We start from the raw sequence: 12,743 nt of genomic DNA, 5'->3' as shown, positions 1-12,743 counted from the left end.
ATTTAACCAAATCCAGAACTGCCCCTCTACTGCTGTGCTTGTCACGTACTGGCTAAGAAGTTCTCCTAAATGCATTTTGAGAATTCTGCACCTTCTGTACCTTTTGCAGTAAATTTATCCCAGTTAATATTCGGGCAGCTGATATCCCCCGATGATGACTGCCCTTTTGTTTCTTCATTTCTCAGCAATTTACCTCCATATTTGCTCCTTTATCTCTGTCTGTCTGTTTGGGGAATAGAATATAACTCCAACCTTGTGATTGCCTCTTTTTTGTTGCTCAGTTCAAGTCATGTGGACTTAATTGATGATCAGTCTAGTATATTATCCCTCCTCATAGCTGTGATTGTTTCTTTAACCAATATTATGGAACCCACCCCCCTCCATCCCACCCCACTCCTTTTTTATTTCCCTCTCCATCCTACCTGAAAACCCTGTCCTGGGAGAGTATTTTGGACTGTTAATATATGAAGCACTGGCTTCCTTAATGTGAGCTACAAGTTAAAATCCAATTTAGGGATTGCAATGGTTTATATATAGAACAACTGGGGAATGAGTTACAGGCTGGAATCAAATGGAAGGGTTTGAATAGGTTACAAAACAACAACTATTTATATTTATACAGCACTTTCAACATAGTAAAATGTCACAAGGCTCTTCACAGGAGGTTTAAAAGACAAAATTACACAGAAAGTAACAAATTACCAGGAGGAAGTTTCAAAGTAGAATCTAATCAAGGGAATTTCATTTGGTTTTATATAAAATAATTAATATCTTGAAAGATTTACAGCCTGGATTCTAATTGAGGGTTTGTATGATTTATTTACAGAATCAGATACATAAGAATGAGTTACAGGACAATCTAATCAAAGAGATTGGATGGATTTTTATATAGAATAACGGTGGCATGGAGTGAGTTATGAACTGGAATTTTAATCCAGGGATTCAGGTGCATTACAAATAGAAGAATGGTCACCTGGAAGCGTGTTACAAGTTGGAATCTAATTGAGGGCCTTGGTTGGTTATTATATAGAATAAAAGATAACTGGGAGTGGGTTGCAGGATGGAATCTAATCGAGGGATGAGGGTGGTTGAGATATAGAACATAGAAATAAAGGAACAGAAGGAGGCCGTTCAGTCCCTCGAGCCTGTTCCACCATTCGATGAGATCACAGCTGATCTGCAACCTAGCACCACATTCCCGACCTTTGCACCTTATCCCTTACTTTCTTTGGTTAATAGAAATCTATCATTCTCAGAATTGCAATTAACAATTGGCCCGGCATCAACTGCTTTTTGTGGAAGAGAGTTCCAAGCTTCTGCTGTCATTTACTGAAAGGCCCAGTCCCGATTTTTAAGGTTTGTCTCTTCATCCTAGGTTCCCCAACCAGCAGAAATAATTTCTACCTACGTTATCAATTCTGCTTAATATACTGAAAACTTAGATGAAATCAGCCCTGAGCTTCTAAATCCAGGCAACACAACTCTGGTTTGTATAATCTCTGCTCATAACTTAATGCTTGAATCCAAGCATCATTCTAGCAAATCTATGCTACGCTCCCTCCAGGGCCAATATGGCCCCCTCTAATGTGTGGTGCCCAGAGCTGAACACAGTCCTCCAGATGTAATCTAACCAGGGTTTTGTAGAACTGCAGCATAACTTTTATTTCCTTGCATTCTAATCCTATAAAGACCAGCATCTCAAGAGCCCTTCTGATTATTTACTGTACCTCTCCAGGACATTTTAATAATCGAAGTACATGAATTCCTAAGTTTCTTTGGACCTTCACTGTTTCTAGGTTTTTCAGAAAACACTCTGATCTATCCTTTTTAGGTCCAACTGGTGGACTTGCCTATATTAGAATCCATTTACCACAGCTTTGACCATTCACTTAATTTATCGATATCCCTTAGTAATGTTTTGATTCCATTTACACTGTTCGCAATGCCGCCTATGTTTCTTCAGCAAACGTGGATATGTGGCCCTCTATCCCATTATCTTCATCACTAGTAAATCAGTTGAGGCCCCACACAGATGCCTGTGGGATTCCGCCAGTCACCTCCTTCCAAATCGAGTACTTGAAAATAGTGGATAGCCAGGATTGAGTTACTGGCTGGAATCTAATCGAGGGATTCACATGGTTTATATATAGATTATTGGTTATCTGGGAGTGTTACAGGCTATTTGAGAGGTTCAGATGTTATTAGCCCCAACTGGCTTTTAGGTCTGTGAGCAAAAAGCAAAGTTTATTTTTCAGTTTGAAATATCAGCTGATGAATTATTCTGTGCATCTCACAGGCCTTTCTTTTCAGAATGATATTTATTAACACTTTATCAAACCTACAGAATAAAGCAGTTTAAACCAGGATATGAGCGTCAGCCAATCAGATTACAGCACCACTGCTGCCTGCAAGCACCTTGCAACCAGATTGGACAGTAGATGATAGCAAAATCGACAAGTCACTTTGTCAACCAGATCAAGGCTCCTGTCAATTAGCTGACAGGCTAGATGTTGACTTCTCCTTCCTCAGTTTGGTTCCATGCCAGACCTCATGTTTGATCTGTGGTTCCGTCCCTTTGCCCACTGACAACCAACTCCTCCCTCCCCACAACAACCATCTCCAAGATCCATTCAGGGCCCCGACTTGCTTGTATTTGTCAAACCAAACCTATCTGAAAGCCAAAGTCCCTAGCATCTAAGCTCAATCAATGAGAAGTTTGATGCAAAGCCCAACAGGTTTTTTTTCTCTTTCATGGGATGTGGGTGCCGTTGGCTACACCAGCATTTGTTGCCCATCCCTAATTACTCCGGAGAAGGTAGTGGAGCTGCCTTCTTGAACTGCTGCAATTTACCTGTGACTTAAAGAATGATTTCTACGGTTGTAATATCCTTGCCTTTGCCAGATCCCACAGTGACCATGCTGTCCACTGGCTGTGGCAATAGCTATAGATAGGGTCACGTAGTCTGTACAATATGTCCCTGGGATCTATTCCCAAACACCATTACCCATATCCTGAGCCCTACTTGGGGAGGAAGCCAACTATAGATTCATTACTGTCTTGCAGGTTTCTATATTTTTTCCCATCAAATATAAGAAGGCAAGAGAAAAAAAAAACAAAATACTTAGAAATATGAGGCAAATCTCTGTGCAGTTGGCATGGGATCATTTTAAAAGATAGCAATGCATGCGGTTTGGGAACTGCAGCTTTGCAGGGACAGTGGGAGAATGTCCCATCTTTCACACTCCCCACTCTTGTGAAATATGCATTGTATGTCCAGTTTTGCAAAAATGCAGCACCTTACTTTAAAGACACATCCAGGTCGCAAGCAAATTGCAAGCAAATTTTGAGTCCTAAACCACATCCTGACATCATCAAGAGCTTTGAAAGCTATTGCTGATCTATTCCCAACACTCACTCAGGGAAAATAATGTCATTAAAATACATGAAAAGAAAGATTTCTCCAGGACAACCCCAGAGATCCATGGCAAAAAAATTCTGGTAAATGTCTTTGTTGTCCTTGAGTGCTCTTTACTATTGGCCCTCACGACCGCAGGAATAAATTCATGGATGATGTGGTGTGCAGGGGACGGAGTGGCAAGAGGAGTCTGAGAGTGGGAGAGGAGGAGGAGAGAAGGGAATCGAGCAGGCTGGATCCAATCCACTGGCTGCATCTACGTGCCTAGGAAGATCCCTGTGAAATCTGAGCCGCTTTGAATGGTGACCGAAAAACCAGATCTATTGTCAGCAAAGACAGAGATGTACTGCATGGCCTGTGGAGAGAAGAGAGTTGTTAGGACCAGGAACTCTATTCAGTCCAATTACACTTCCCACTCAAGAGGACATGTGTTGCAGATGCAGCATCATCCCATGTATTAGATTTCCAGTCAGGCTGAAGTTGTTAACAAATAGAAGGTACATCTTAAGTTTAATTGAACATAAGTTAACAACCATGCACAGAAATTAGTTAAACCCTGATTGGGAATATTGTGTGCTATTTTTGATTTTCTAACTGCATAAGGGAAAATGTTGGAAGCTAATATTAAAGAAGCTATAGCAGGTCATTTGGGTAAGTTCAAGGCAATCAGGCAGAGTCAACATGGTTTTGTGAAAGGGAAATCATGTTTAACCAACTTATTGGAGTACATGTGCAGTGGATAAAGGGGAACTGGTGGATGCACTGTACTTAAATTTCCAGAAGGCATCTGATAAAGTGCCACATCAAAGGTTATTGTGGAAAATAAAAGCTCATGGTATAGGAGGCATGGATAGAAGATTGGCTGGCTAACAGGAAGCAGACAGTAGGTATAAATGGGTCTTTTTCAGGTTAGCAAGATGTAACGAGTGGTGTGCCACAGGGATCAGTGCTGGCATCTCAACTGTTTACAATTTATATAAGTGACTTGGATGAAGGGATGGATGGGATGGTTGCAAAATTTGCTGATGACACAAAGATAGGTAGGAAAGTAAGTTATGGAGAGGACATGAGGAGGCTACAAAAAGAAATACATGTGGTAAGTGAGTGGGCAAAGATCTGGCAAATCGAATATAATGTGGGAAAATGTGAAATTGTCCATTTTGGCAAGAAGAATAAAAAGAAGCATATTATCTAAATGGTGAGAGATTGCAGAGCTCCAAGATGCAGAGAGATTTGGGTCTTTTAATGCATGAATCGCAAAAGGCTAGAATGCAGTACAGCAAATAATTAGAAAAGTTAATAGAATGTTATAATTTATTGTGAGGGGAATTGAATACAAAAGTAGTGAGGTTCTGCTTCAGTTATACAAAGCACTAGTGAGACCACATCTAGAGTACTGTGTACAGTATTGGTCACATTATTTAAGGAAGGATGTAAATGTGTTGGAAGCCATTCAGAGAAGGTTTACCAGGCTAATACCTGAAATGGACAGGTTGTCTTATGGGGAAAGGTTGGACAGGTTAGGCTTGTATCCGCTGGAGTTTAGAAGAGTAAGAGGCGATTTGGTGAACCATATAATATCCTGAGGGGTCTTGACAGGGTGGATGTGGTGAGGATGTTTCCTCTTATGGGAGAATCTAGAACTAGGGGTCACTGCTTAAAATGAGGGGTCACCCATTTAAAATGGAGATGAGGAGAAATCTTTTCACTCAGAGGGTTGTGAGTCTGGAACTCTTTTCCTGAAAAGGCAGTGGAAGCAGAGTCTTTGAATATTTTTAAGGCAGAGGTGGATAAATTCTTGGTAAGCAAGGGGATGATAGGCTATCGGGGATATGAGGGATGCAGATTTGAGGTTACAATCAGATCAGCCATGATCTTATTAAATGGCGGAGCAGGCTCAAAGGGCCGAATGGCCTATTCTTGCTCCTTGTTCGTATGTTCATATTAGTGAGCTGGAAAAGATCTGCAGATGAAATTTAATACATGAAGTTAAGTGATATATTTTTGAAGGACATTTGAGGAGAGGCAATATAAACCAAATGGCACAATTTCAAAGAGGGGGAACAGGAACAGAGAGACCTGAGGTTTCATAATCATAAATCTTTGAAAGCACAGGTCAGGTTGATAAAGCTGCTTTATAAGCATGCAGGGCTCTTGGCTTTATTAGTAGAGGCATGGAGCGTAAATGGAGAGATTGTGGAGGAGATTTACTAGAATATTGCCAGGGATGAAAGACTTCAGAGACTAGAGAAAATGGGATTGTTCCCCTTACAGCAGAGGAAGTTAAAGGGAGATTTAATAGAGATGTTCAAAATTATGAATGATTTTGACAGAGTAAGAAGGGAGAATCTGTTTCCACTGGAAGGAGGGTTGATACCAGTGAGTACAGATTTAAGATAGTTGGCAAAAGAATGAGGAGATATGAGGCAAAACAAACTTACACAGGAGGTTGTTATGATCTGGAGTGTACCGCCTGGAAGGGTGGTGGAAGCAGTTTCAGTAGGAACCTTCAAAATGCAATTGGATTTATATTTGAAATGGAAAAAAATTGCAGGGCTCTGGGAAAAGAGGCGGGGGAGTGGCACTACTTAGATAACTCTTTCAAAGAGCTGGCACAGGCACAATGGGCTGAATGGCCCCGATCTGTGTTGTAAGATTTTATGAAGGAGAATGAGTATGCCTGGAAGTAATGAGACAGAGATTGCCGAAGGCATTCAGTTGCACAGTGGAAGATCTGCAGGGAGATGATTTGTGTTCTTTTAAATATCGATATATGTGTCTCAGTGTAACACTAATTAAGAGAGAAAATTTCAACTCTTTTCTATCACTGTGCAGATTGTGTATCAGCTCAGGTATAGCACTCACAAGTTAAAGGGGAATTAATCACTCCTGTTTTTTACTGTATGAATTGTGTGTGACTTAGTGCCAGCTCCTTTACATGTACAATATACATCAGGAAAAAGGAAATAGTTCAGTCCTGTACAGTACTGTACGGCCAGGCATAAGTGTCACCATACACTGCTCTATATATAGAGTAGGCACCCAAGTAAATGAGAATGCACTATTGTCTCGTGCTGTGCATCTCAGATGTGTCAGCTCCTGTGCAGATACAGTACAGAGAAGATAAATGGGAACAATTCAGTCTTCTCTGCTACACTACTGTGTTTCAGTGTCCACTGCTGTGCAAGTACAGTACACAATGAGGATTGAGGAACCAACTAAGCTAGGTTCAATGAGTGACAAATATTACAGCTGCAATTTTCACCTAACACAGTCAGAAGCCTTTTGTACATTCCATCTGATTTTATTCTGCATGAAATTCAAGGAAGAGTAAATCCAGATGGGGTGTAAAATGGATGCCAGTTCCCATCAGGCAGATTAGATGCACAACTGTTATACTAACAGGCTGTGGCCTGTGAAGTTACTGAGGTTCTCCTGGTCTCCTGCCATAACTTTGGCAGACAGAAAACATGGGGACCAACATAATCAGAGTTAGAGCAACAAAGCACTCCTAAACGCAAATGAAGAAAGTTTAACATTGCAAATTGATGGCATTCCCTTCTTTTGTACAATGCTGCTCAGTCACAAGGCAAGTTATCTTGTGGTATCTAAAGACAGTCCTATCTAATAATGATGGAATGTGGAGAGGCACTAGATCACAGTCTGATCAAATCACAGGCCTAAATACTGTGCTGATTGAAATCTTACTTAAATACATTCTACTCTTTCTGTCACACATCATTACAGATTACCAGCAACAAACAGCGTCAGCACAGAAACTAAAACCCAACCTGGTCCAGCATGAGTGCAGTCATTTACATTTACATCACATATCATTTCCAGTGGCTGGTTCCAAGACTTCTATTAAGCAAATTGCTGTTGAATAATTACTCCATGACAATGAATGCATCCTTTGGTATTCTTTGTAAGAATATACATAGCTTTTAAAAAATACTTATGTCATCTTGGCTCAGTTGGTAGCACTCTTCCCTCTGAATCAAAAGGTTGTGGTTTCAAGTACCATTCCAAAGGCTTGAGCACAAAATCCAGGCTGACACCCCAGTGTCGTGCCAAGGGAATGCTGCACTGTTGGAGGTGCTGTCTTTGAGGTTAGATGTAAAACTGAGACTTTGTCTGGCCTCTCAGGTGAAGATAAATGCAGGGGAGTTAACCCAAGTGTCTTGGCCAATATTTATCCCTGAACCAACATCACCAAAACAGACTGTTTGGTCATTATCACGTTGCTGACAGTGGAAACTTGCTGTGTGCAAATTGGCTTCCTCTTATTACAACAGTGACTTCACTTGAAAAGTACTTAATTGGCTGTAAAGTGCCTTCGGACTTCAGGAGGACTTGAAAGGCACTGTTGGAATATAAGTCCTACATTTCTGTTGATTAATTTCTTTCTTTCCCAGTTTCTAGATACAAATCATTAAGGTATATTTCTCAGTTGGGCCTCTTGTTAGGTATTAATTAGACAATGCATTGTAAGCATCCACTGGACATTTGGTGCATTGACCTAAGCTATGTGAGTCACCATCTTCTATTTAACATAGATCAGCTCTCCACTGCTATTGGACCTGGGGTTCGGAGCTCACTAGAGGAGACTGGACTACTATAAGTAGCCCTGGCTCTGCTGATTCAGAGCCTATGGTGTTGGTTCCAAGCAGGTCATTGCAAAGTAAGTCATAAATATATGAAAAAATGGCAGCGGCAGAACATGAAGCACAAAACCTCCTCACCAACTAAGTGAACAACGGAAAGAAACAGAAGGAAGCAAGAAAAGGAGTTTGGAAATAGTTGCAAAAATGGTGCCTACAACCTTGAGAGGGCTCCTTAAACTCACTTGGATAAACTCTGCCTTGTATAATAGTTGCAAAACTGGATGCTGAAATGTGACATTTGAATGCCTTAACTCAGTTCCTCCAGGTATCTCACTGCAGTAAGTGGTCAGTAGCTCCTTAGCTTGTTGTATCTGTGTGTGCATTGAAAACTCAGAAATGTAGACAATTTTTTGTGTTGAGTCTCCTGAGCTTAGTTAGGTTGAGGGGTTGTACGAGAGTCCTCCTTTCATTAATGGTGGTCACGTATTAAGTTATTTTCCTGGGTCCAGCTAGCACTAATATCAACATGTATACTTGCTGATCGCTGAGCCACAAACATTAACATATCTTGTACCTTGTAGTTAGTTACTGTCTGTAAATCTGAATATTTGCATTCTATGTCTTAAGTAAGTAGCACAAAGTCTGGCTCAACAGAGTACAGCTTCAGCAAAGTATTTACTTAATTTGTAGAAGTTGTTGAGTGAAGGAATTTTGCACAGTGTGGGAAGAGGTGCTGTTCTGGTCTCTAACGGAACAAGGTGTGATTTGAGAGAAGGAGCGGGAGACTTGAGAGCTGATGTCCAGAGGCATTAATGGCATAAGCAGATAGGCGATTTGTTGTGAGTTTTAATGTTTTCTTTCTCTAAACTAGGGCAGTAGCATAAACTAGGACCAAGAAAGTATAAGTAATATACTAAACTTTTAGCTTAATCAGTTAAATTACCTGATATAAATACAAATAATCATTGAATAAAGACTTTAATAATTAAATAAATAAAATAATGCCATTGTTCAAGATGTGGCAGAACAGGTTGTGTGCCTGACTTCAAAATGCTGGGAGTCTTTGGGTGGCGGGACTGTCCCGAGCAAACCCGTCTGCAGGAGATGTCTCCATCTCAAACCTCTCCAGCTCAGGGTCATTGAGCTGGAGTGGGAGTTGAAGAGACTCCTACATATAAGGGAGAGGGAGGAATTTTTGGGCAGTTTTATCCAGAATAGGAGATTGAGGGGGGACATATTGAGATGTATAAAATTATGAGGGGCATAGAAAGGGTAGACAGGAAGGAGCTTTTCCCCTTGGTGGAGGGATCAATAACCAGGGGGCATAGATTTAAGGTAAGGGGCAGGAGATTTAGAGGGGATGCGAGGAAGTATTTTTTCACCCAGAGGATGGTGGGAATCTCGAACTCACTGCCTGAAAGGGTGGAAGAGGCAGAAACTCTCAAAGCATTTAAGAAGAATTTGGATGTGTGCTTGCGATGCCATGGCATTCAATGCTATGCTGGAAAATGGGATTAGAATAGTTAGGTACTTGTTTGACTGGCACAGACTCGATGGGCCAAAGGGCCTTTTTCTGTGCTGTAGACCTCTATGACTCTATGACTCTAATATAGCCAAACCTCACAGGGAAACACAGGTTCAGGAAAGCAAGGGTATGTTTGATAGGGAGCTGAGTAGCAGGAAGTTAGAAGAGGTTGAGAAGGAGATCCTGCAATTACAGGTTCTGTCTCAAAAGATAGGGTGTACTCGCTATCCGTGAGGACAAGGAGAAAGCCAGCAGGAAGATTAGTCGCAATGCAGACTCAGTCACCATGGTCCAGAAGGCTGTACAGGGAAGGGGAGAGCAGAATAGAAGTGTGACACTAATAGGGGACTTTACAATTAGGGGAACGGATAGCATCCTCTGCAGCCAAGCACAAGAGGATATGTTGTCTACCCAGTGCCAGGGTAGGTGATATCTCACGACAGCTAGAGAGAAACTTGGAAAAAGAAGGGGTTAATCCAGTTGTCATGGTCCACGATGGAACAAACGACATAGATAGGAATATGGAGGAGGTCCAGCTGAAAGAGTACCAGGAGTTAGGCTCTAAATTAAAAAGCAGAACTTCAAAGATAATTTGCCTGAGCAGCTGGAGCAGCAGACAGATCAAGAGAACTAGCATGTTGCTAAAGAGCTGGAATTCCTTTCCATGGGACATTGGCATCAGTTCTGGGGCAGGAAGGAGATGTACCAATGGGATGGTGTTCACCTGAATCGGGGTGGGACCCAGTCCTAGTGGAAAGAGGGCAAAGGCTTTAAATTAGTAAGACTAGAGGAGGGATGTAAAGGAAATGTAAGCAGCCTAAATGTAAACAAAGCAGGGCAGAAGAACATAGGAAAGAATAAACTAAGGGAGGACACTGATGGCAAGGGAATAAATAGAGTTATAGAACTGGAGTCTAAAAAGATTTTTAAATATAAAGTGAGAGTAAATTCTACTAAAAATGAATTAAAATAGCTGTAGAGAAATGCACACAGTGTTTGTATTAAAACAGGGGAGCTAGAGGCAATCATGCATTGGAAGGAACCAGACATAGCAGGGGTTACTGAATGGAGTTCGTACAATATGCATTCTATTCTAACCCAACATGTGAAAAACCTAACTTGTGAAAAACCCACCAAGTGACAATTTGCTATTGGATCTAGTAATGGGGAATGAACCAGAGTGTGTAGGAGAAGTAAAAGTAGGGGAACATCAAGGCAACAGTGATCATATATAATATGCTTTAAGGTGATGAAAGAGGAGGACATAAGTATGATCAAAATCAAATTAATAGATTGGAGAAAGATGATTTTCAGAGGCTGAGAATAGAACTTGAAAAAGTAAGATTGACAAAAGTATTGGCAAACAGAGATAGATTTAAAACAGTGTTCAACACACTGCAGTAAAAATATATTCCATTAAAAAGAACGAACAAACAAAAACTAGTGGGATTCCATGGATGAATAAAGACATAAGGGAAGAATTAAGGTTTAGGAAAGAGACAAACATTAAGAGCATAGACAGCAGAGCAGTGTATGATAAGAGACAACATGACGCGATTAGGAGGGAAGTCAAAAAACAATTAGGAAGGCAAAGAGGTACTATGAAATTAAATTATCAAGGAACATACAACCAAATGGTAAAATATTTTACAGGCACATCAGTAAAAAAGGAAGGCTTTGATGGGAATAGGACCATTAAAGAATAAAGAGAATAATGCTACTCAAAGCAATAGGCAGATGGCAGAAATATTAACTAATTATTTCACTTTGGTATTTACTAGGGAAATAGAACTGGTAGACGTGACATTGAATGATGGGATAAGTAATGAGATAAATGCACTTGAAATAAAAAAGGGGACATATTGAAAAAAACTAATTCAACTCAGAGGATAAAGCATATAGTTATGCTATCCAGACCTGGGCAGGTCTCCTTCTGTCATTAGATTCACTTGTTCCTGTTATTTCAGCCAAATTTGTACTATTTTTAAAAAAATAACCTTTTTGAATATCCACCATGATTTACAATGAGGGAAAAAGATAGTAGGATCATCCAAATCCATACTCAAATGGAATGTTATTGGAATAAGTTGAAGGTTATCCTGTTTTGGTGTTGAGATGGTAACAGCAGATTCATAGCAACAGTTTATTTTCCCATTGAACGGCCGGGGAAGTAAGTGCAGTGAATGCCTTCCTACCTCAAAACAAAGCATTTATCTCTCCCTCCAACATTCACATATGGCGGTACATATGGGCAGATTTTATTTTAATACCATTAGATAAAAATGTTTAAATGTTTTCTGGGATTCAGTGCAGCATGTGGTGGAAAAGTAAGAACAACGTTAGACCGTTCAGTCCTTTGAGTGGGTTCCTTCATTGAATTACATCATAGCTGGTCTGTATTTTAACTCCATCAACAAAGGATACCATTTCTGAGTGTGACCTCTAGGTGACAAGGGAGGGCAGGCTTATTTCAGCTGTAACTTCCCTTGTGGACAAATAGCTTGCCTCAGTTGCCCCACAAAGCATGGGCCTGAATGATCAGCTTGTCATGCAAGCATGATCAGCAGGACCAGAAGCGCATGTGAAATCTGCCCCCTCCCCCAATCAGCAATTAGGTGCTGGCTGGCCAGTTACCAGCCAGCTAGTGTGAAATGTGCACACAGAGAGGGCCAGTGCTGCTTGTGTGGGGGTGGGAAGAGGGCAGGTGCCTGAATCTGGCCAGCTGCAGGCAGGCGGGCAGGGTTTAAAAACAGATGAATGAAGGTATGAATCTGAGGGAGAACTGTGGGAGAGTGGTGTGCAACTTTAAAGCTACAGTTTAAAGTGAAGAATGAAAGTGAGGAGGAGAGTGTGCGTGGAAGATTGCAATGTCCTCAGGAGCCAGAAGCCATGGCAAACGGAGTGGAAAAGCAGCGCCCCCCGCCCCCCACCTCCCCCACTTCTCTGATGCCTGCCTGCTGATACTAATAAACACCATCAGTGATCAACAGTAGATATTTCTGCCACAAGGCAGCAAGAGGAGGTCGCCATATCATGAAGAAGGCTTGGTCAGAGGTGACAGCACGAGTCAGCAGCTAGGGGTTGTCCGAAGGACCAGGGTGCAGTGCCAGAAGAGGCCCAAGACCTTCTCTGCTCTGCGAGGATGAGTTGGCACATCCTTAAATTGGCACATTTTCTTGTGCCCTTAAAGACTGCCCG

The 12,743-nt window shown here is 41.2% G+C and overlaps 1 protein-coding gene across 1 annotated transcript in view; it reads right to left on the bottom strand.

Moving 5' to 3' along the window:
• Positions 1–3,006: 3,006 nt before the first annotated feature.
• The window catches only part of LOC121287773 (erythroferrone-like), a 96,946-nt gene continuing 87,209 nt past the window's right edge, over positions 3,007–12,743 (bottom strand). Inside the window, exon 8 of the mRNA XM_041205690.1 lies at positions 3,007–3,771. Coding sequence (XP_041061624.1) covers positions 3,673–3,771 — 99 coding nt within the window. The 3' untranslated portion in view covers positions 3,007–3,672. The remainder of the gene's footprint in view (positions 3,772–12,743) is intronic.

Source organism: Carcharodon carcharias, chromosome 2 (genome assembly GCF_017639515.1).
Source record: "Carcharodon carcharias isolate sCarCar2 chromosome 2, sCarCar2.pri, whole genome shotgun sequence".
NCBI classification, from domain to species: Eukaryota; Metazoa; Chordata; class Chondrichthyes; order Lamniformes; family Lamnidae; genus Carcharodon; species Carcharodon carcharias.
Note: the sequence above shows the minus strand (reverse complement) of the source record. Positions and strands in the feature narration are given on the sequence as shown.